This window comes from Dysidea avara, chromosome 12, assembly GCF_963678975.1.
Source record: "Dysidea avara chromosome 12, odDysAvar1.4, whole genome shotgun sequence".
NCBI lineage: Eukaryota > Metazoa > Porifera > Demospongiae > Dictyoceratida > Dysideidae > Dysidea > Dysidea avara.
In genome coordinates this window covers 9,473,265-9,496,428 of record NC_089283.1, presented here as the reverse complement: position 1 = coordinate 9,496,428, position 23,164 = coordinate 9,473,265, and the positions used below count along the sequence as shown (strand labels likewise).

The 23,164-nt window shown below is 39.2% G+C and overlaps 1 protein-coding gene across 1 annotated transcript; it reads left to right on the top strand.

Annotated features, from left to right (window-relative positions):
- The first annotated feature begins 20,649 nt into the window (after positions 1 to 20,649).
- LOC136240845 (uncharacterized) lies at positions 20,650 to 22,000 on the top strand. The gene is made up of 2 exons (XM_066031907.1): positions 20,650 to 21,461; positions 21,694 to 22,000. The coding sequence occupies exons 1-2, from the start codon at positions 20,705 to 20,707 to the stop codon at positions 21,861 to 21,863; spliced, it is 927 nt and encodes a 308-aa protein (XP_065887979.1). The 5' UTR covers positions 20,650 to 20,704; the 3' UTR covers positions 21,864 to 22,000.
- Positions 22,001 to 23,164: the final 1,164 nt, after the last annotated feature.

Genomic DNA, 23,164 nt, shown 5'->3' with positions numbered 1-23,164 from the left:
TTAGTGTTGCTGAGATAGGTGAAAGATGCATGAGAAACAGGTAGGGAATCAAATCAACCACTATCACCATCGGTGATTTGTACTTTCAATGCTTTCAATGATTGTCTGTGTGTTACATGTAAGAAGATTAATCATTTAACTGTGAAAAAGTAAAGCAAAGAAACACCTCCAGCAGCCATGCAAAACACATCTATTTCTGCCCAGTGGACCAACACTGGGATATCTGTGCACTGCCCAGGCACTCAAGTCTGCAGACAAATCCACCTGGAACAGGAGTAGTAACTCAAAAGAGGCCATGGAACCCAAAAGTTCCACAATGACCCTAACGTCTCTAAGTGACATGGAGTTCAGCTGGGTTCCCCAGATCTCAATTATACAGCCATGGTAGGTAGTGGAAGCAAGAGAGGAACTGCATGGCCAACACCAAGGAGCATCAAACCAAGCCAGTGCATGTTCTAACTATTGGCTATGTTGCTTCACCTGTAAGGAAGTACGGTAACAGCACTGGAGCAAGAATTTCTACACATCAAAATTCAAATCCCATTACAGTTTATGAATACATAACACATTGGTTGGTAAATTTGATCATTAATCACCCTAGTACCCAAATGGTTGACACAGCTACACAAATGATAGGTAGGGGGTTTGAGTAATTTTAAATGGATGGCCTCTGTTTTGTGCATTAAGGAAAAGAGTGAAAGTAGGCTCAAAAGAATCACTTCACAGGTTGAACAGAAATATAGATTACCATGTCTATACCACAACTAAATTCAGTGCATGTTGTCAGTCGACCAATGTATGATTTGTTCCTTAATGACAGTACAAGTTCTGTTGTATGTTGTTGAGTAACAAAGTTTGTGTTGGTAATGAGGTCCCCAAATTACGTTTCCATTTCTAACATAGATCAAACCATTGACTTGTAACAAGTACAGTACAAATCAAATCCTCTTCTGATACAACCCATATATCTTATTTCTTTTCATAGCTGCTTCAAAAGAATGTTAGTGGAATTTTAAACCTGTATCAAATAAAATTTCCAAGTCCTTGTGGAAAGCAACTGAGTCAAATAAGACACCATTAAGATAGTAGCCTTCATAACTGCTTGACCATACTTTGTGTTTAGTAAAGATGCTACATGTTGCACCATTTGCTATCTTTAAAGCTGTTTATGATCTGTAAATGTAGAAATAGTACATAAGCTTAGTATTGTCAGCAATAACAACTTGACTTGAGATGGACTCTGGAATATCATTTGCATAAATAAGGAAAAGAAGAGGTACTAGAATCGATACTTGAGGAACGCTGCTCTTAACATCTTGCCAACCCTTTAAAACAACACGCTGTCTCCTATATATAGAAATCTGTGAGAGGATTGCATAAGTTTCAATCTTGTTTAGAAAACGTTTATGCGGCACAATATTTCAAATCCATGTAAACAATATCAACAGGCACTCTGATCAAGATCACATGTATTAATTGATCACATGTATTAGATGGGTGGTGCATGAATGGCTCCAGGTATTGGCTAACAAATCATTAGAGGTAACACATTAGCTTTAATGATAACTGTCATGACTGTAGATGTTAGACAGACTGGTCTGTAATTGCTAGCAAGATGTTGACTCCCTTTCTTATGAAGGGTTACATAAAAAAAGCAGTTTTCCATTCAGACAGCACTAGAACACCAGACTGGTGTCTCAATAGTACACAGTGGGATTACAGTTTTTACGAACATATAGTCCCTAAAAATGCACAGAGATCAACCCTCTGGACCTGGAGACCTCTGGACAAGGGACAAGATTGGGATTTGAACTTTGATGAGTACAAATCCTTGGTTTGTGTGTGCTGTTGCTCATATCATATGTTCCTACAGGTGAAGTAACATGGCCAAATGGGTAGAACACCATCTTGGTAATTACATAGTTCATTGCAGGTCCAGTGTTCCTTGGTGTCAGCCACTGTTGTGGTTTCCTTGCAAGAAACCTTGCTCGCTCTATATACCATGGCTATATAACTGGGAGCTGAGCCAGTAAACTGCTGAACCCAGCTGTACTTGTGTCACTTAATGGTGTTGGCATCATTGTTCTACAGCCTCTATCCATGTTAACCTCCTGCTACTAGTCCTGCACCATGGGTGGATTTTTCCGCACAGACTCAAGTGCCTGGGTGGTGCACATAATTATGGCCTTTGACATTTTGAGACAGGATTTCAGATTTCCTTAATTGTGTCCATACAGTGGAACCTCTCTTATCTGGGCGGTCTGGTAAATACTACTGTCCGTATCTCAGAAATGTCCGTAACTAAGAATAACATGCTGTTATGCTAAAGTGACTAACTTAAATACAACTAATGTTGTTATTGCTATCAGTTAGTGCTATGTAGTTTAGTGGACAGAGGAGGAAGTCACTACAGAGCATCCATGGTCTGTAATCCATGGTCACTTCCCTGGGCTGTAAAAATGCATTATCACCTAGCAACCAAGTGGTAGTTATTAGTAGTGGAATAAACAAGCCACCAAACAGGTAAACAGCAACCTTTAGACTCCCTCCTTGTGCTTTTATCTAAACCAAACTTCATTATGGTCAATAAACTACAAGCCACATGACCAATTTGGGCTGTCCAGACAATGGAGGTGCCTGGATAAGGGAGGTTCCCGGATAAGGGAGGTTCCACTGTATCTGGATTCTGCCCAAAGGAGTCTGCTCACTTATTTAAGGGATGTTGCGCTACATGTACTTGTGCTGCACTGAAGAACCTGTACTATAACAGCCAAAATAAACTTCTACAATAACACCATATAACTATTGAAATTAGGGTAGAACAGTGAAGCAATGTTACAACACTAACTGAAGCAGGGGCAAAGGTAATGATAAGTATATATGAATTATTTGGGTAAAATGTTCTATGAAATAATTTGGGGTAAACTGTTCCATTGACATTGATTAGAGCTTTGATCTGGGCTCAGAGTTTGTAATTGTGATTTTTTGAAATTTATTGGTGACAGGGTAAAAATAGCTAAGTGGTTTCTTAAGATTAAAAAAAAAAGATTTTAAATGTTCTATCAATTAAGTATAGCCTTGCTGTCTTCTACAATAAAGGGAATTTATTTCTTTATGTCACTTTTCATGGTAGGTTAGACAACAGGAACAGATTGACTGGATCATTAACATCATAGAATCATTTCAGTAAAATGCCTAATGAGTGGCTGCAGGGTAGCTAGCTAGCCACCCCATCTACCAGGATAGCACCAACAGAAGCCAGTCACACTCCAACGGTAGCCAGTATCATGACAACAGAAAGTTACAAAATGTTGAACACATGCACTTACACCTTAATTAGGTGCATGACCTCACATTAACTTTAATACATTGTAGAGTATGTTTGCCACTGCCTTAGTAACCAGTCGTGTATAATTATGTTGTGTATTTATTTCATAGTTTTATCAGTTGCACATGTGCTAAGTTGTGTTAAAGTAGTGCTAATGGTAATCTAGCTATGACATACTCCTCAATGGCAAGCAACTAGCTACTTGTCCAAGTGGTTGAGTCTCCTTGCTCATGCACAAGCCAGTAAAATCCACCAAGGGCATAAAATAATTCAAGTCAGCAATAAGAAGTGTTAATTCAGTGAAAGGCAGTGCTGACAAAGAAAGAATAACGATATGGACAGGATTAATAGTTGAGAATAGAATTGGGAATATGATCTGGTGACTGACAGTAGGAAGTGTCTCAAAAATGGAATGGCAACTCTGTTGTGCATCCTCAGTGGGACTATAATACATCTCCTAGTGCAGGCCATTAAGAATACAAGAGTCTGAAGACGTATTCCTGGTAAGGTTCTATCTCCTACACCACAAGCCCATCGTGCTGTACGTGGTTCTAAATGGAAACACCAAAACGGGCAAAGCATGCAGCAGTTTGTGCGAACACGTGATAAACTAGCTTTTCTTTGTGGTTGAGCAGTCCGTTATAATATATATATAGTCTATATACACGTGATCTATTGGTTATAGCAAGAATTCATAATATATATACTGAGGAGAGTGTCCTACTCTCATATGCCCCTATATCGTGAAGTTATGACGTAACGACAAGATGTTGTGGTTTGTGACGTATGAGCAGCCATAAAAGTGCAAGAATCGTTAGCACCATTTCACACTCGCAACGCTCAGGGTAGCCGTATTCGTGAATGGCCTAACAAGAAACGCCTACGAATGGTCTTAACCCATGAAGGAACGATTGTAGTTGGGTGAGAAACGCTTAGAGCTGGAGTTAATTTGGTTGCTAGCGACGTTGTTAGGCACGCGTTCTATCGATACCATATTCACCTTTAAAATTTTGATTGATAACTTTTATTCTTAATGTAATTGTTTATTGTAATGAGCAGGACTCACAGGCATAATGCCTTTTTCTCTGTATTTAATAATAATAATAACTAATGACATCATTAATTATACAAAGAAAAATGGACGAACTCAGAATTTCTACGTCACAACTTCACGATACGCCCTTCTACAGGAGTATATGAGAGTTGGATACTCTCCAGGATACTCTCCTCAATATATATATTATGAACTCTTGGTTATAGCTATTTTTGTGAAGTAGATCTAGTAGATTTTTTTTTCCCCGCCTACCACCCCCAGCACAAAAGGCATGTGTGCTGGACACAACTGATACAACAATAATGGGGACAATTAAAAGTCCCTAGGGCCACTTACAAGGCCCAGTTTTGGGGAAGCATCAGATGATCTGTAAGAGATGGAACAGCTTCCCCGGATGCACATAGTTGCAGATCTTAAAAGAGAAAAGCACAACAAACAACGAAGCCACGCAAGAGTGCTGCTGTAGGTCATGGTGTTTCATTCGGAAAGTAACTCGGCTAAACGGCGATAAAAAGTGACTGCTTCCCTGCCCATACCCCCAGTTGTTGAGAAAACTAAAGGAGTGAAAGATGCCAACTCCAACTCACGGACACGGTCACCATACTCCCTCTTCTTCTGTTGCCCATGACGTCTATATACAGATGGAATAAAAGTATTGCGGTAGCTCTGTGCATTTGGATGAAACACCTTCATGTCAAAAAAGGCACTTTGCCCCCCCCCCCCCTAAAATCCACGAGCGTGAATATCGGCTCTGGCATCATCTTGTCGGTTGGCAGATTGAGGAGTAATTGCTTCTCCACTGAGAGATTGAAGAGGTGGTTCGATGGCAACGTCATTACAAACTTTAGACAGTAACTCAGCTGTGATGTCACGTAAATCATTATGACGCATGAATGTTAAGCCACCATGCCAACATATCATGGCATGATCAGTAGAAAAATTGGCACCACAAACACAGTGACTAGGAGTATTCAGTAAATTCCAATCATAATGCAGGTGGAGTGCACCCAGAACTCCTGTTTAGTTAGATGGAAACCTTGATCTTGTAGTGGCAGGGCTAACAACTAGGAAGAGGCTCCAGGTTTGCTATTTAAATCAACAGTTCTTTGCAGTTGTGTAGAGAGACTGTTCCTAATCTCCAGGGCATGTTCCTTAGTTGCCATACGCCTGCTCTGATGGACCTGAGCCTTGATGGATCGAGTATCAGGGGGATGAGCACAAACAGACTGTTTAATGATTAGTTCTTTCAAAGGAGCAGTAATCTGTTGAGGAGCAGCAAACTGTGAATCCCAAATGCTAGTCGGATTGACTACACCCAAGCCACCAAAACGACAGGGAAGAGAAAACAAGGTACGTTCAGTATTAGAACCTGCAGGACGTCCACTGAGTGAAGGAAGAAGCTGCAAATGGATAGCATATTCCAATGGCTGAAAAAAGGAGCTAATACCAGGAACAGTTCTCATCAAGTAGACCCAACAACCAATCAACCCATGGGTGAATGCACAATAAGCAGCATGTGGCCTACTAGTAGCAATCTCTGCTAAAGCAGATACCTCTGCAGTCCAAGACTCAACCTTAGTTGTGACATACTCCTCAGCAAACTCCCTTGAACCCAGGGCAGCACCAAGATGTCGCTGACCATGTGCAGTAATCCGTATATTTGTATTAGTGAACATGGTCTGTGCAGAAGAGAGATGTTCTGGCTTCACAATCAGAACTGTTTTGGTAGCATTCGTAAAGTAGCCATAGTCTGGTCCAACCGATGAAAGATGCTGCCACCAGGTTGATAGAGTCGACAGTGATCCAACTGCAGTAGTGTCATCTGCAAACCAAGCTTGAGAAGCACCAGGGACAGCCATTCGGAGACGCCTAATCAAGGGAACCACTGCCAACGCATACATAGCCATTGCAAGGGGGTCGCCCTGTGTTGTTCCCTCAGTAGAAGGAATTTCCCCCTCTCCAACAACAAACAAACGGACTGGGGCACCATAAGTATTTTGCAGGATCAATGAAAAAGATGGACAGAGCATTGAAATGTTATGCAGTGCAGCTTGACGATTGATACGGTTAAAAGCATTTGAAGCATCAACAAGGAGAGCAGCTTCACATTCATTATCACCAAACATCTCCTTCATGGCATGAACTGCAGCCTCCGATCCAGCAGCATGGCCTGCACAAGTCTGAAGTGGTCCAGCAGCAGAAACAATATCGTCACCAATTACAAACAGTATAGCCTTAGCCACAATCCGTCGAGATACATCACCAATACCGATGGAACGCACACCAGGGCACTTGTCCAGGGGTATCAGTCTACAGGCCACAAAAAGCATTAGAACAGCAGGTTCTTTTATCAGAGATGTACAGAGGCGACAGAAGTTAGAGCCTTACATAGTCCAGCAGAGGCTTCTTTGAATGAGGTACACATACGTCTCCAGACGTAAGCATCAACACCCAATGGACCTGCTGCCCCATGAGTGTGAAGTGATGCCCACTTAACAACGTCGCCTGTCAAAGAATAGGATCATAACAAGGAGCCTGACTGGGAGGATTAAGTAGTGTAGTAGTATTAGCAGGTTTACCAATGGGATGTTTCTCCAATAGAACATCTCTAGCTGTACGAAGGACAGATTCACCAGAAGAATCCATGCCACAAGGAATCGTAGAGTCAAGTGACAGTACTCCTCCCTTAGAATTCTTTGTAAGGAGACGTAGGGCCATGCTGACCTTTCCTTCTGACATCAGGTGGTCAAAGAGGCGAGATTGATCATCAGACTTCTTTTTAGATGACGAGCGTCTGAGATGGTCTTGTATACAATGCCCTTCCCTAAGGAGGGCATCAAAGGAGCCCTTGCTCCACATTTCCAATCTTCTGAGAAGGTGAGCAGAGTGGTCTTTAGCACGGCTTTTCCGATATGGCTTCTGAAGTAGCAACGGTTGCATCACGGAGCACGCCGTCAGTGCAATTGAACTAAGTGCAGAATCTTCAGCAAAGGCTTGATATAATCTTGCCAACTCTTGTACAAAAGATCTACCTGCTTTCCCATAAGGTATCAGAAAAATGTTTGGTTTCCAGTGAATGATTTCCTCATATGCTGACATAAGGAACTTACAGACCTCCTCACCACTAATGTCATTCCACAAAAAGTCAGTACAGGGCTCAAAGGCAGGGGAGTAATCAATAAGCTCTGACCTCGGTTCCACAATATCAAAATCAGAAAGGGTAAAAGTGTTAACATTTTTACAGTGTGGACACACAAACATTTCCACGGAGGTTCCCAGCCTCTGGCCTTCAGCAAGTGATAACCCTAAACAATCATAATGGTACCATACAAAACATTAGTCTCGCGTTGCCAAACCAATACGCGCCAGGTGCTTATCAATATCCTGATTATAAGCGCCGGCTGTAATTGGTCTGGTGACATTACGACCCATTACCAGTTCAGTAGCGCAGCATATGGTGCACAAGCAATTATAAACGGCACGCGTATTCGTGGGGTTTACCTCTGTTTGACGACGAAGGGCCACTGTTGCTAAGGAATTGTAGTGATGAGTAGTGAATGTAATAACCTGTCACTTGTGTTAGCTGTGTTATATAAAACAGTCCCAACACTAGCGTAATAAAATATTAGGTATCTATGGAAACAGCTGCCGCCACGGCTATGCTGCGCACGCCGCTACATTCCAGTAGAAATGGTAATGAGTGGTAATGTCACCAGACCAATTACAGCCAGCGCTTATAATCAGGATATCGATAAGCGCCTGGCGTATTGGTCTGGCAACGCGAGACTAACAAAACATCCTTCACGCTGTTGATCACAGTAGAGCATTAACTGGCCATCATCACAATCTCCACAGCAGCACCACGGCCCATCAGACTCAGAATCTTCCATACTCTGCAAAGGGAAATCGTCAGCAGATACAGCAGCCTCATGAGCACGGATACGAGCACTCCGACGTCGAAATAAAGCCCACCACGACCTGAAAAAGCAAAGAGGACGAAGCAGCCACTATAAAACCAGCAGTGACGTAAACCTTTTCTCAATACCGTCTACAGTCCAAAGGGATATCTATCACTGAAAAAAGCACAGAGCTTAGCACTCATTAGAGGCTCCTGGCCACGTAATCACGTGCGAGTTTTCTAGCAGATGGCTAAAACTAACAAAAGTCAAGGAGAACGAGTTGTTTTCAACCGAGCAGTGAATTTCGTTCTGCCTTCTACAATTCCCACTCACCTAGATCGTTCTGAGGAGTACGCTTTGGGAGACGTGCTGGTGTACGAGAAGAAAGTCCGATTTTTGATGCCTTGGCGGAAACACCGTCTTGTTTTCACCGGCGTCAACTTTTCTGAACTTCTTCTTGACAATCCCAGTCTAGTACCAAAAGTAACGAAATCTGAAACGCCAATATTTGACGATGCCAACACCAGTCGGACCTTCGGAGTGGATGCTAAACTCGATTCAGAGATACAGTACTCTGTGGCCCATTTTGGAGCTGGTGTGTTTGCTTCTGAGAATACCACCGTATCTGTAGACTTCGGTAAAGTAGAGAGATACTTTAGTAACCTTCCCAGCTTGTTAAATCAACAACGGTTCTCTGCTAAACAAGTCCACCCTGTGATTCAGGAAGCATTGAGAAACAACAAAACAATTTTTGTCATAACTTCATTGTATGTTGCTGATAAGGCTATTGTCTATGTTGGCTATAAAGATAGCGGAGGTGTTGGTAACAATAAATCAAAATCCCAAACAACTCAAAGCACACAACCTACTGCCTACTGGTGATCAAATGGGAACTTCAACAGGTCAAGTCCAGCCGCCTGCAGCACCTACTACTACTACAACTACAGTTCCAGTAGAAGCTTTATCAGGAGAACTTGGTGCAGATGCTGAAGTATCTTTTACAAATACTGGAAAGTCAGGTTAGTTTTCCATAGCTATTCATTTTTTATCTTTTTGTTGTAACAACAACTTGATAAATGAATAACCATAGAATGCTTCACAAGAGTTTTTGATACTACACTGTAAACTAAATTGAATTGTTTAGGTAATATTTTTGGTCCAGTAGGTGGCTCTATCAATGAGCAGAGTTGACAATTTCTTCTTATTGTGTTTACTTCAGTAGGCATCCAACCATTTCTTACAGTAAATATGTTCACCATATTTAGTTGTGAAGAGGAATGAGCCGACAAACATGGCATATCGAGTGATGAGGATCAAACTGGATAGAAATGGGTTACTAGTACCTCAGTTACGTGCAGGTATCCATCATGTCAAGGTGAAGGTGTTAGATGAAGCGGATTCCACAGACAAAACTGATCCTGTTAGTCCCAAACTAGCAGGAGAAACACAACTGTAAATACACACAAAATTATTTCATGTCTACTAATAAACCACATTCATATGTACAGTTGTATACATGTAGTTATGAAATTTTTGAATTTAAAATAAATATGATAAAATTTTAATCGATATTAAGTATGCTGCTCAGGTTTAGTTGGTCTAAGCCACTGTTCATAGGGTCAATGCGTTTGATTGTATGAGGAAAACCAGGAAAAGAACAATCTCCAGAAGGCCAGTAAAGCTCACATTTAGATAAATTAATGTGCAGGCCAAAACTTGGTCCAGAATAAGCAAAGCACGATAGTAAGGAAAAAAGAGTGGACCTAGACCCAATAAATGTACCATCATCCAAATACCACAAACTCAGGAGGCACCTTTCACTAGCAGAAGTTGAATCAAGAAACTGAAGCAAAACTAAAGAGAACAACAGAGGGCCAAGAGGATCACTCTGTTGAACACTTGTGGAAGCAAGAATACGTTGGTGACCAAAATGCAGTTCAGAAGGCTGGCTATAACAATTCCGTAGCAACTTGTTGAAAGTGTTTCGGGTCAATCTGAAAGCTTAGTTTTACCTCACCAATAGTGCCTCATTGTTGTCAGGGAAAATTGAGGCAAGTTTTGGGTGATTTTATTTTGTGGGCCACGTCTACTCCTTTGTCGTCCCTACTATACAGTTACTATTGTACTGTATGATTCACATATAATAATTAAATCAGAATCTCCAGCTGGTGAATTCTGCAGCACCTTAAAACAATCTGTAAAAGATTGATAATACAGGCAACGTGGTATGAACAACTATAGGTTGTACAAAGCAATGGTTAAGTCAATTAAAGAGTATGCAGCTGTTGTCTGGGAACCTCATACTAAGAGAGATATTGATATGATTGAGGGAACACAACAACAAGCAGCTAGATTTGTGACCAGCAACTACTCCCGTTACGCTAGTGTCATGCAAATGCTTACAGACCTTAATTGGCCTACACTTGCACGATGCAGAGATGAACTGAAAGCCATAATGATGTTTAAAATAATTAACCGGCACCTTGTTGATATCCCAGCAAATCTGTTTCTGACACCCATATCCACTGTACATAGTACCAGAGGTCATAATAATATGAGATTTATGCAGCCAATGACACGGATTGATTCTTATATGTACTCCTTTTCCCTTCGGCAATCAAAATCTGGAATGATCTACCCCAAAATGTGATTGATATTGATCAGTTCAAACAAAAACTAGCACTTATTTAATTTGTATACTTGTATGTATGTTGTGACCTGTGCACTATACTCTAGTAGAGGTCTGCACAGCATTACCAATAATAATAATAATAACTGTTTTACTAAACATTTGAACATGAAATTTAACATTTGAACATTTGTTCAGTACTCATCAGTTTGTTAGGAACTTACTGAATGACATCATGTCTATACAATGGAAAAATCTCACTGCTAGTGCATGTATAGATTCAGTATATTGTTTATTGAGAATTTTCAAATGTTAGTTAAATACCACAAAATACAGAGCAACATTTCTAACCATTACAATTAAGTCAACCACTAGCCACTGATAACTCAAGAGTTGATCCAGGGGGTGGATGGGGTGGCTAGTAAAACCCACCATGCATGGCCTTTCAACTTCTCAGACATGCAATGTTTTACTGAAATGGTTCTGTAATATTGATCACTAAACTCTTTTGTTATATTTTTGCTGTAGTCACAAATTATTTGTATATTATTTTTATCAACCCATGCATTGCCAATCAGATTTCAGTGTATATCATCTTACAGTAGTAGTCGCACTGTAAATTCATGAATGAATTTATTTTAAAATAATATAGGCAGTATTAGCTACCACTACACAAAGGAGTTCTTGAAGGAATATATGTAGGGTCTGTATGTGCATTATTTTGGTGCAATTGACTGCACAAAAGTAAACATTAAATTACATAAAATTTAATAATAGCACCACTAGTGAAAAAATATAATTAAATAGAGCGTAATATTATAGCTATTACCTCTGCATGGGGTGATGTTGATGGTATGTGATTAGTAGGAGATTAACTATTCGATAGACCTATACATATCACATACAACAGGGGAATGTGTATAGTATGTGCCATGCAGGTACTATAATTTATTTTTTAGCACTATGATTAACTCATAATCACCCTGTACATGTGTTGGGCCAGATTACAAAATAAGCACACAGGAGGTTTCATGATACTCATATTCAGAGTTACTTTTTAAAAGTAACTAGTTACATATTACTTGCAACTGAACTATTTAGTTACAGTTACACATTACCCATAAAATAAAGTAACTATAATAATATTACATAATTATATTACTTTGTGTCCACAGCTTTAAGTTGTCACATGTGAATCTACCACCTTATCATGTGACATGATTGTGTTGTTGGACAATGTGTAAATCTTGGCTGTAAGTAAGAAGCTGGTGAATAAGCTTCATTCAGTAGGCTTCATTACTTCGTTGTGGCTAGGCGTTACTCAGTGGATTACTAACGAGATTAGTAACTTCATTACTTATATTATGTAATATTAGATTCGTTACAGTAACTGCATTTCTTAGGTAACACATTATATTTGTAAGTAAAGTAACTTGAGTTATATTACCTGTTTTTATAACGTATTTCGTTATATTACTTGGTTACCACAAAAGTAATAATATTACATAACACGTTACATAAGTAATGCGTTACTCCCAACACTGCTCATATTATGTGTGCTTCACCTGCGCAGTGACTGTACATAGGGTAATGATGTAGCAATTAGCATTAGTAGTAGGTGTTGCTGAGTTGGGTGTAAGATGAGAGGCAGATAGGGAATCAACCATTATAGCACCATCGGTGATCTGTACTTTCAATAATTGTCTGTGTGTTACATGCAAGAAGATTAATCATCTAACTGTGAAAAAGTAAAGCAATGAAACACCCCCAGTAGCCATGCAATATACATCTATTTCTGCCCAGTGGAACAACACTGGGATATCTCTGCACTACCCAGGCACTCAAGTCTGTGCAGACAAGTCCACCTGGAACAGGAATAGTAACTCAAAAGAGGCCATGGAACCCAAAAGTTCCACAATGACCCTACGTCTCTAAGTGACATGAGTTAATCTGGGCTCCCCAGATCTCAGTTATACAGCCATGGTAGGTAGTGGAAACAAGAGAGGAACTGCATGACCGACATCAAGGAGCATCAAACCAAGCCAGTGTTCTAACCATTTAGCTATGCACGTTGCTTCACCTGTAGGTAAGTATGGAAACAGCACTGAAGCAAGAATTTCTACTCATCAAAATTCAAATCCCATTACAGTTTATGAATACATAACACATTGGTTGGTAAAATCGATCATTAATCACCCTAGTACCCAAATGGTTGACACAGCTACACAAATGATAGGCAGGGGGTTTGAGTAATTTTGAATGAATGGTCTCTGTTTTGTGCATTAAGGAAGAGAGTGAAAAGTAGGCTCAAAAGAATCACTTCACAGGTTGAACAGAAATATAGATTACCATGTCTATACCTCAGCTAAATTCAGTGCATGTTAGTCAACCAATGTATGATTTGTTCCTTAATGACAGTACAAGTTCTGTTGCATGTTGTTGAGTAACAAAGTTTGTGTTGGTGATGAGGTCCCCAAATTACGTTTCTATTTCTAACATAGGTCAAACCATTGACTCGTAACAAGTACAGTACAGTACAAATCAAATCCTCTTCTGATACAACCCATTATTTCTTTTCATAGCTGCTGCATGCATGTTGGTGGAACTTTAAACCTGTATCAAATAAAATTTCCATGGCAAGCAACTGAGTCAAATAAGACACCATTAAGACAGTAGCCTCCATAACTGCTTGACCATACTTTGTGTTTAGTAAAGATGCCACATGTTGTACCATTTAGCCATCTTTAAAGCTGTTTGTGATCTGTTAATGTAGATATAGTACATATAAGTTTAGTATCATCAGCAATAACAACTTGACTTGTCTGGCAAATCGTTCTCATAAATAATGAAAAGAAGAGGTACTAGAATTGATACTTGAGGAACACCACTCTTAACATCTTGCCAACCCTTTAAAACAACACACTGCATGTCTCCTATGTATAGAAATCTTAGTACAGGCAAGAATATTGGGTCAACCTCACACTAATTGCAACAAAAGCAAACTCAACAGATTTAGTTTCTTTATTATATCTTCAATGACAGAAAAAAAGTCCTAAGGAATCCTCATGGGGGAACAGTGTGAAAATCATTGAAATAAAACCCACTTTACTGCTCCTTAATGGTTTGATGTTTTCACAGTGCTTATAGTCATATCTCAGCAAGGATATCAAAACTTATTATACCATTAAAAAGCTTTCGCAAAGATGAATCTTTTGGTACTAAAATTATCACCTTAGGAAATGTGTTAATGAGTTATAATTAAATATATCCTGGATTTGCTTACTCTTTGTACATGTACATGTTTTGCAACTGTAACTACTGTAGTAATGCCTTTATGTATGTTTTTGCATGCTACAGAGTACTATAGTGAGCTTGGAGAAAGGTTACGTTGTGGATGCGCAAAATATCACATCTACCAATGAGAATGATCAAGGCAACACTGTGTGGTATATAAGGCAGAGTAGTTGTATAGTGGTTTTTTAATGCTGGTGATAGCATGAGAAGAGTACTTACTAACTGAACAAGCCAGGGCAAACTTTATCAATCTTGACATTAGGTGCTGAAACCCGAGAATGAACCAGGGACCTTTAGATAAAGGTAAGTTGATCATTCAGTATTCCAGCTCACTCAAATATTCTCAATCCTTCTTCCAGCAATGGATGCACAACCTGTGTTGTGAACCTTGAGTTCTACAAGACTTCTGTAGATACAGGTGTTCCATCTTCTACTCTAACAGCAAAGGGTAGTTCAACCATCAATCAGGTCAGTATTTCCAGGAATGACAGCATTCGTACTATTCCTGGGGAAGTAGTACATCAGCAATGTTGCTGCAAATACTGCAACCCACATCAAATAGCAAAAGACACCAACCAAGAGGAGCCAATGCCAAGCACATCAAGCAATGGCAGGCCTGTACTTTTGTCATCTAAGAAGAGATTTTTGGTCATCTTTGGTCATCTTTGGAGGGATTCAGGTTGATCCACTACTCCTCTTTCAGATCAGAGACTTATTACTGTCATGTAATCATCAGATGATCTGGAGTTAGCCTTCAAACATGAGCTGTGTAGAAATTAGCCAGCACTTGCTGATGCAATACAGAAGATTTGTGAAAGTGGTGTCCTAGCAGATATCCCAGATGATGGCATTCAGTATATCCTGGATGGTAAAACACTTCTACAATGCATCCCATGCAAGGTCTCACGGTTCTACATATGTGACCGAATTTGACAAAACAAGGCTTCCACACACATCCACTTTATGACTTTGAAGCATCATAACTCAATGTAGGAGTATGCCATTAGTTTCAAAATTTGACGTGTTATTTTACAAAGCTATGGAAGAATTGTTGGAAAATTTTAGGTCAATAGCTTACAGAGTAGTCAAGTTACAGTTGGTTAAAGTCAGAAAATTTGATGTGTGTGGAAGCCTTGTTTCGTCACATTCAGTCACATATGGAGATATCTGCCACCAGTACACAGAATATGTAGCAAGAAAGTACAAGGATGCCATAGTTGTATTTGATTGTTATGAAAATATGAACATAAAAGATATGACACATCAGAGGCAGTCAAAAGGAAAGGCTGGTGCAACTGTGACAGTTGCTGCTAACATGACCACCACAATGAAGAAGGACCCCAACTGAACAAATGAGCAGCAATGCTGAGTACAAAAGCAACTACAAAACTTACCATGCACCAGGAGATGCTGATCTTTTGATTGTTCAGAAGGGTGTTCAATCTGTTACCACCAGTACCACTGTGCTAGTTGGTAAAGACACTGACCACATTGTTCTGCTCTGCTACCACACAAGTCTCGACTACCATGACATCTTCTTTCGTCTTGAGCCAAAGAAAAACACTGCACGACAAAAAAGCTTCACGTCTGGAACATCAGAGCCGCAAAAGAAAAGCTTGGTAAAGACATCTGTAACAACATCTTCTTCATCCATGCTATTCTTGGGAACATCATGTCTCTATGGGATTGGAAAAACAGACATCCCTTAGCAAGTTCAAAGCAAGCAGAATGTTGTATGGGCAAGCAAAGGTGTTCCATTCTGATTCAGCCTCCACACATGATGTGATAGATGCAGGAGAGAAAGCTCTAGCACTAGTCTACAATGGAATGTTAACTGACACACTAGTTTCCTCTGACATAAATGGTTCTGTGAAAAGGTGGCTTAAAAAACATCCCACATAAAACCACAATCCTTATCACCAACTTCAGCAGCAGCAAAGTACCACATCCTTCACGTGTACCTTCAAGTTCAACAATGAAAAGGATCAGCTGTAGAACTTCATCCCAGAGACTGGTGATGGCAAGAGTGTGAAGAGGGGTTTGTGCCACTTCAAACATCGCTACCTCCTGGTCCTGAACATCTGCTACGGGTGATCAGATGCAACTGCCAGACTGACTGCAGTACACTAAGATGCTCGTGCAAGAAGCACAATAATGAGTGCACTCCCACTTGCGTTAACTGCAAGGGAACTGGTTGCACAAACATATCTCACGACAATGGTATTGACACACTTGAGTAGTCATACAAGGGAATTTGCTACAGTCCCTTTGATAGCACTGTATATTATTAATTATATTTAATTATAACCCGTTAACACATTGTTCTAAGGTGATAATTTTTGTACCAAAAGATTCTTCTTTGCGAGAGCTTTTTAATGGTATAATAAGTTTTGATATAAGTAGTACCCTAGCTGCATGAGATATGACTATAAACACTGTGAAAACATCAAACCATTAAGGAGCAATAAAATGGGTTTTTATTTCAACACTGTTCCCCCATGAGGATTCCTTAGGACTTTTTTTTCTGTCATTGAGGACATAATAAGGAAACAAAATCTGCTGAGTTTGCTTTTGTTGCAATTAGTGTAAGGTTGACTCACATAATGACTGCACTACCTGTCAATCCATCAAAGAGGATTGCATAAGTTCAATCTTGTTTAGAAAATGTTCATGCGGCACAGTATCAAAAGCTTCTTCAAATTCATGTAAACAATGTCAACAGGCATTCTCTGATCAAGTGACTTAAAATCCATCACATGTATTAGATGGGTAGTGCATGAATGGCTCCAGGTATTGGCTAACAAATCGTTTAAGGTAACACATTATAACACATCAGCTTTAATGATAACCTTCATGACTGTAGATGTTAGACTGACTGGTCTATAATTACTAGCAAGATGATGACTCCCTTTCTTACATCAGTAACAAAAGCAAAGTTTCCATTCAAACAGCACTAGAACACCAGACTAATCCTTCCAGTCTGGTGTCTCAATAGTACACAGTGGGATTACAGTTGTTACGAACATATATTCCCTAAAAATGTACAGAGATCAACCCTCTGGACCTGGAGACCAAGGGACAAGATTGGGATTTGAACTTTGATGAGTACGAATTCTTGTTTTGTATGTGCTGTTGCTCATATTATATGTTAATTCCTACAGGTGAAGTAACATAGCCAGATGGGTAGAACACCAGCTTGGTAATTACATGGGTCCCGGCAGGTTCAGTGTTCCTTGGTGTCAGCCACTGTTGTGGTTTCCTTGCAAGAAATACCATGGCTGTATAACTGGGAGCTGAGCCAGTAAACTGCCAAACCCAGCTGTACTTGTGTCACTTAATGGTGTTGGGATCATTGTGGAATTTTGAGTTCCACAGCCTCTATCCATGTTAACCTCCTACTACTAGTCCTGCATCATGGGTGGATTTTCCCGCACAGACTCAAGTGCCTGGGTGGTGTACATAATTATGGCCTTTGACATTGTGAGACAGGATTTCAGATTTCCTTAACTGGGTCTATATTTGGATTCTGCCCAAAGGAGTCTGCTCACTTTTTTAAGGGATGCTATGCTGCACTGAAGAACCTGTATTATATAGCAGCCAAAATTAACTCTCTATTAACTACTACAATAACACTATAATAACTATTAGTGAAATTAGGGTAGAACAGTCTGAAGCAATGTTACAACAATTAAAGCAGGGGCAAAGGTAATGATAAGTATACATGAATTATTTGGGTAAAGCGTTCTATGAAATAATTCCAAAGATAGGGGTACTATTGTTCCATTGATCATTGATTAAGAAGCTTTAAATTTGATCTGGGCTCAGAGTTTGTAATTGTGACTTCTTTTGAAATTTATTGGTGACAGGATAAAAATAGCTAAGTGGTTTAAGAATTTAAAAAAAAAAAAGATTTTAAATGTTCTATCAAGTCGCCTTGCTGTCTTCTACAATAAAGGGAACTAGGGACCCGCCGATTATGCTGGCATAATTTTGAGCATAATAGGTACCTAAAAGCATTGAGCATAATGCCAGCATAATAGGTTAAATATTTGTACGATAGTGTAAATTCTTGCTGGAAAAATGACAATTGCAAAATAAGATCGATATACTCTAATAGAGCAGTCAGTAACTTTAATAGAACAATCATCAAACTGACTGTTCTACTAGAGTATATCGATCATGTCTCTTACATGCAGCAAGGATTTATTATTTGTCAATTGTGTTCCAGCCACTCATTTTTTTCTTTCTATATAGTGTTAAACTAGTAGCAAAGCATATGAACTAAGGCATGAACATTGAGCATAATCGAGCATAATAGGTAAATATTGAGCATTAATTTAAGCATAATAGGTGAATTTTTGAGCAGTGCAGCATAGCATAATAGGTAAAATTATGAGCATAATTGGCGGGTCCCTAAAGGGAACACAGTAAAAACAAACTAGTGAAGATCACTACTAAATGTAGTGAAGGTCACTACTAATGTCTGCCACAATACTTACTATTTTTGTGTAGTGACGTTCACTACTATGTAGTGAGGGTCACGACAAAAGAATAGTGAACGTCACTGCAAAAGTAGTGGACGTCACTACACAAAAATAGTGAGTATTGTGGCAGAAATTAGCAGTGACCTTCACTAGTTTGTTTTTACAGTAAATTTATTTCTTTATGTCGTTTTTCATGGGGTAGACAACAGGAACAGATTGGCTGGATCATTAACATCATAGAATGTGCGAGCCCTCCAGTGTGGCTGCCCAACTGGTAGACTTGATAATAATAATAATAATCATTTCAGTAACCACCCCATCTACCAGCAGCACCAACAGAAGCCAGTCACACACCAACAGAAGCCAGTATCATGACAACAGAAAGTTACAAAATGTTGAACACATGCACTTACACCTTAATTAGGTGCATGACTTCACATTCACTTAAATACGTTGTAGAGTATGTTTGCCACTGCCTTAGTAACCAGTTGTGTATAATTATGTTGTGTATTCATTTCATAGTTGCACATGTGCTAAGTTGTGTTAAAGTAGTGCTAGTGGTTATCTAGCTATGACATGCTCCTCAATGGCGAGCAACTACTTACCCAAGTGGTTGAGTCTCCTTGCTCATGCACAAAGTTCCTAACTTCTTACAACATTGATGATTCCTCGATAATATCTAGTAACATCCATCATGACCTTGGTATCATTCTATCCACCGACCTGTCCTGGAGAAACCACTATCACCACATTTCATCCAAAGCTTATCGAACCCTAGGATTGCTTAGACGTACATTCAGCCATTCTATTAACACTACAACTAAAAGAACTCTGTACATAGCACTAGTAAGGTCTCAGCTCCTGTATTGTTCGCCATTGTGGCATCCCTACCTTATCCAAGATATCTCTGCTCTTGAAAGAATACAGCGCCGAGCTACCAAATACATCCTCAATGATTATGTTTCTGATTATAAAACTCACCTTATCAAGCTCAACCTACTACCATTAATGTATATTTATGACCAGTGTGACATTCTGTTTTTCATAAAATCAATTCAAAATCCATCTGATCATTTCAACATCCAGACCTTCATCAAATTCTGTCATCATTCTACTAGGTCTTCTTCTAGTAACAAACTTGAACATGTTTTTACGTCATGTAATCAACAAAGAAACTTCTACTTCAACAGACTTCCTTGAACCTTCAACAGCTTACCAGTAATTGACCTAACTCAACCCTTTATTACCATTAAATTTCAACTAATTAAAATCCTATGGCAGCATTTTATGAGAAACTTCGATCCAGACAACCAGCATAGTTTCCATTTTACATGTCCTTGTAGCATCTGCTCCAAACATCCCAAGCCACCTAACTTTGATACATTTAGCAGCTAATTGTAATTATATAAGTAATGATAAGTACTTAATTTAAGTTATGGGATCTGGTACTTACCAGATTACCTTTAGTGCAATCGCATGTATACAAACTTTTATTATTGTGCATGCAACCATGTACACCTGTAACATTGCACTATAAAGCCAATAATTGAAAAAAAAAAATCCACCAAGGGCATAAAATCATTCAAGTCGGCAATAAGAAGTGTTACAGTGAAAGGCAGTGCTGACAAAGAAAGATGGATTAATAGTCGAGAACAGAATTGGGCGTGATCTGGTGACTGATAGTAGGAAATCCCTCAAAAATGGAATGGCAACTCTGTTGTGCATCCTGGGACTAATACATCTCCTATAGTATGAAGTGCAGGCTCTTGAATACAAGAGTCTGAAGACGTATTCCTGGTAAAGTTCCATCTACTACACCACAGACCCATCGTGCTGTACGTCGTTCTAAACGGAAACACCAAACGAATAAAGCATGCAGCGGTTGTGATCACTATAAACTAGCTCATTTTATTACGTAATTTTGTGGTTGAGCAAATTCGTTATAAGATACTATAATATTATGCTACGTAGCATATAATATCTATGGTTATAGCTGTTTTGAAGTAGATCTAGTAGATGGCTAAAACTAATAAAAGTCAAGGAGAACGAGCTGTTTTCAACCGAGCAGTGAATTTCGTTCTGCCTTCTACAATACCCACTCACCTAGATCGTTCTCAGGAGTACGCTTTAGGAGACGTGCTGGTGTACGAGAAGAAAGTCCGATTTTTGATGCCTTGGCGGAAACATCGTCTTCTTTTCACCGGCGTCAACCTTTCTGAACTTCTTCTTGACAATAGCCTAGTACCAAAAGTAACGAAATCTGAAACTCCAGTATTTGACGATGCCAGCACCAGTCGGACGTTCGGAGTGAATGCTAAACTAGATACAGAGATACAGTATTCTGTGGCCCATTTTGGAGCTGGTGCGTCTGCTTCTGAGAATACCATCTTATCTGTAGACTTTGGTAAAGTGGAGAGATACTTCAGTAACCTTCCCAGCTTGCTAAATCAACAACGGTTCTCTGCTAAACAAGTCCACCCTGTGATTCAGGAAGCATTGAGAAACAACGAAACAATTTTTGTCATAACTTCATTGTATGTTGCTGATAAGGCTATTGTCTATGTTGGCTACAAAGATAGCAGAGGTGTTGGTAACAATAAACCAAAATCCCAAACAACTCAAAACACACAACCTACTGGTGAACAAATGGGAACTTCTACAGGTCAAGTCCAGCCACCTGCAGTTCCTACTACAACTACAGTTCCAGTAGAAGCTTTATCAGCAGGAGTTGGTGTAGATGCTGAAGTATCTTTTACAAATACTGGAAAGTCAGGTTAGTTTTCCATAGCCATTCATTTTTTATCTTTTTTAAATTCATTCAGAATAACCATAGAGTTTTTGATGCTACGGCACTGTAAACTAAATTGAATAGGTAATATTTTTGGTCCAGTAGATAGCTCTATCAATGAGCTTCATTGTACAAAGAGTTGACAATTTCTTCTTATTGTGTTTACTTCAGTAGGCATCCAACCATTTCTTACATTAAATATGTTCACCATATTTAGTTGTGAAGAGGAATGAGCCCACAAACATGGCATATCGAGTGACAAGGATCAAACTGGATAGAAATGGGTTACTAGTACCTCAGTTACGTACAGGTATCCATCATGTCAAGGTGAAGGTGTTAGATGAAGCGGATTCCACAGACAAAACTGATCCTGTTAGTCCCAAATAGCAGGAGAAACACAACTGTAAATACATACACATGCACACAAAAAAATTATTTCATGTCTACTAAATAAAACCACATTCATATGTACAGTTGTATGGTCATGAAAATTTTGATTTAAAATAAATATGATAAAATTTTAATTGATATTAAGTATGCTGCTCAGGTTTAGTTGGTGAGTCAACCGATTCTAAACCAGTCAGAGCACTGAAGTGAGAACCTGTGGTGTGTGTGGTTGGTGTCAATAATGAACCTCCATTTATGCTAGGAAATTCTGTAGTTAGGAGTTCCAATTTGACATGTAATTCTTGTGCCGGAGGTGTTTGTTGTGGGTTTACAGTAGAGTCGTCAATATCTACTTCACTACAAATTGTCATAATTTATTAATTCGCTTTTTTGACATTCACTTTGTGGAATTTTGAGTTCCACAGCCTCTATCCATGTTAACCTCCTACTACTAGTCCTGCATCATGGGTGGATTTTCCCGCACAGACTCAAGTGCCTGGGTGGTGTACATAATTATGGCCTTTGACATTGTGAGACAGGATTTCAGATTTCCTTAACTGTGTCCATATTTGGATTCTGCCCAAAGGAGTCTGCTCACTTTTTTAAGGGATGCTATGCTGCACTGAAGAACCTGTACCATATAGCAGCCAAAATTAACTCTCTATTAACTACTACAATAACACTATAATAACTATTAGTGAAATTAGGGTAGAACAGTCTGAAGCAATGTTACAACAATTAATGCAGGGGCAAAGGTAATGATAAGTATACATGAATTATTTGGGTAAAGCGTTCTATGAAATAATTCCAAAGATAGGGGTACTATTGTTCCATTGATCCATTTTGATTAAGGAGCTTTGATCTGGGCTCAGAGTTTGTAATTGTGACTTCTTTTGAAATTTATTGGTGACAGGGTAAAAATAGCTGAGTGGTTTAAGATTTAAAAAAAAAAGATTTTAAATGTTCTATCAAGTCGCCTTGCTGTCTTCTATACAATAAAGGGAGCACAGTAAAAACAAACTAGTGAAGATCACTACTAAATGTAGTGAAGGTCACTACTAATGTCTGCCACAATACTTACTATTTTTGTGTAGTGACGTTCACTACTATGTAGTGAGGGTCACGACAAAAGAATAGTGAACGTCACTGCAAAAGTAGTGGACGTCACTACACAAAAATAGTGAGTACTGTGGCAGAAATTAGTAGTGACCTTCACTAGTTTGTTTTTACAGTAAATTTATTTCTTTATGTCATTTTTCATGGGGTAGACAACAGGAACAGATTGGCTGGATCATTAACAT

Excerpts from the sequence above, each read along its gene's own strand:
- LOC136240845 (XM_066031907.1), top strand. The coding sequence starts at position 20,705 with ATGGCTAAAACTAATAAAAGTCAAGGAGAACGAGCTGTTTTCAACCGA. Across the intron at positions 21,462-21,693 it reads TACAAATACTGGAAAGTCAG|TTGTGAAGAGGAATGAGCCC; the intron begins GTTAGTTTTCCA and ends CACCATATTTAG.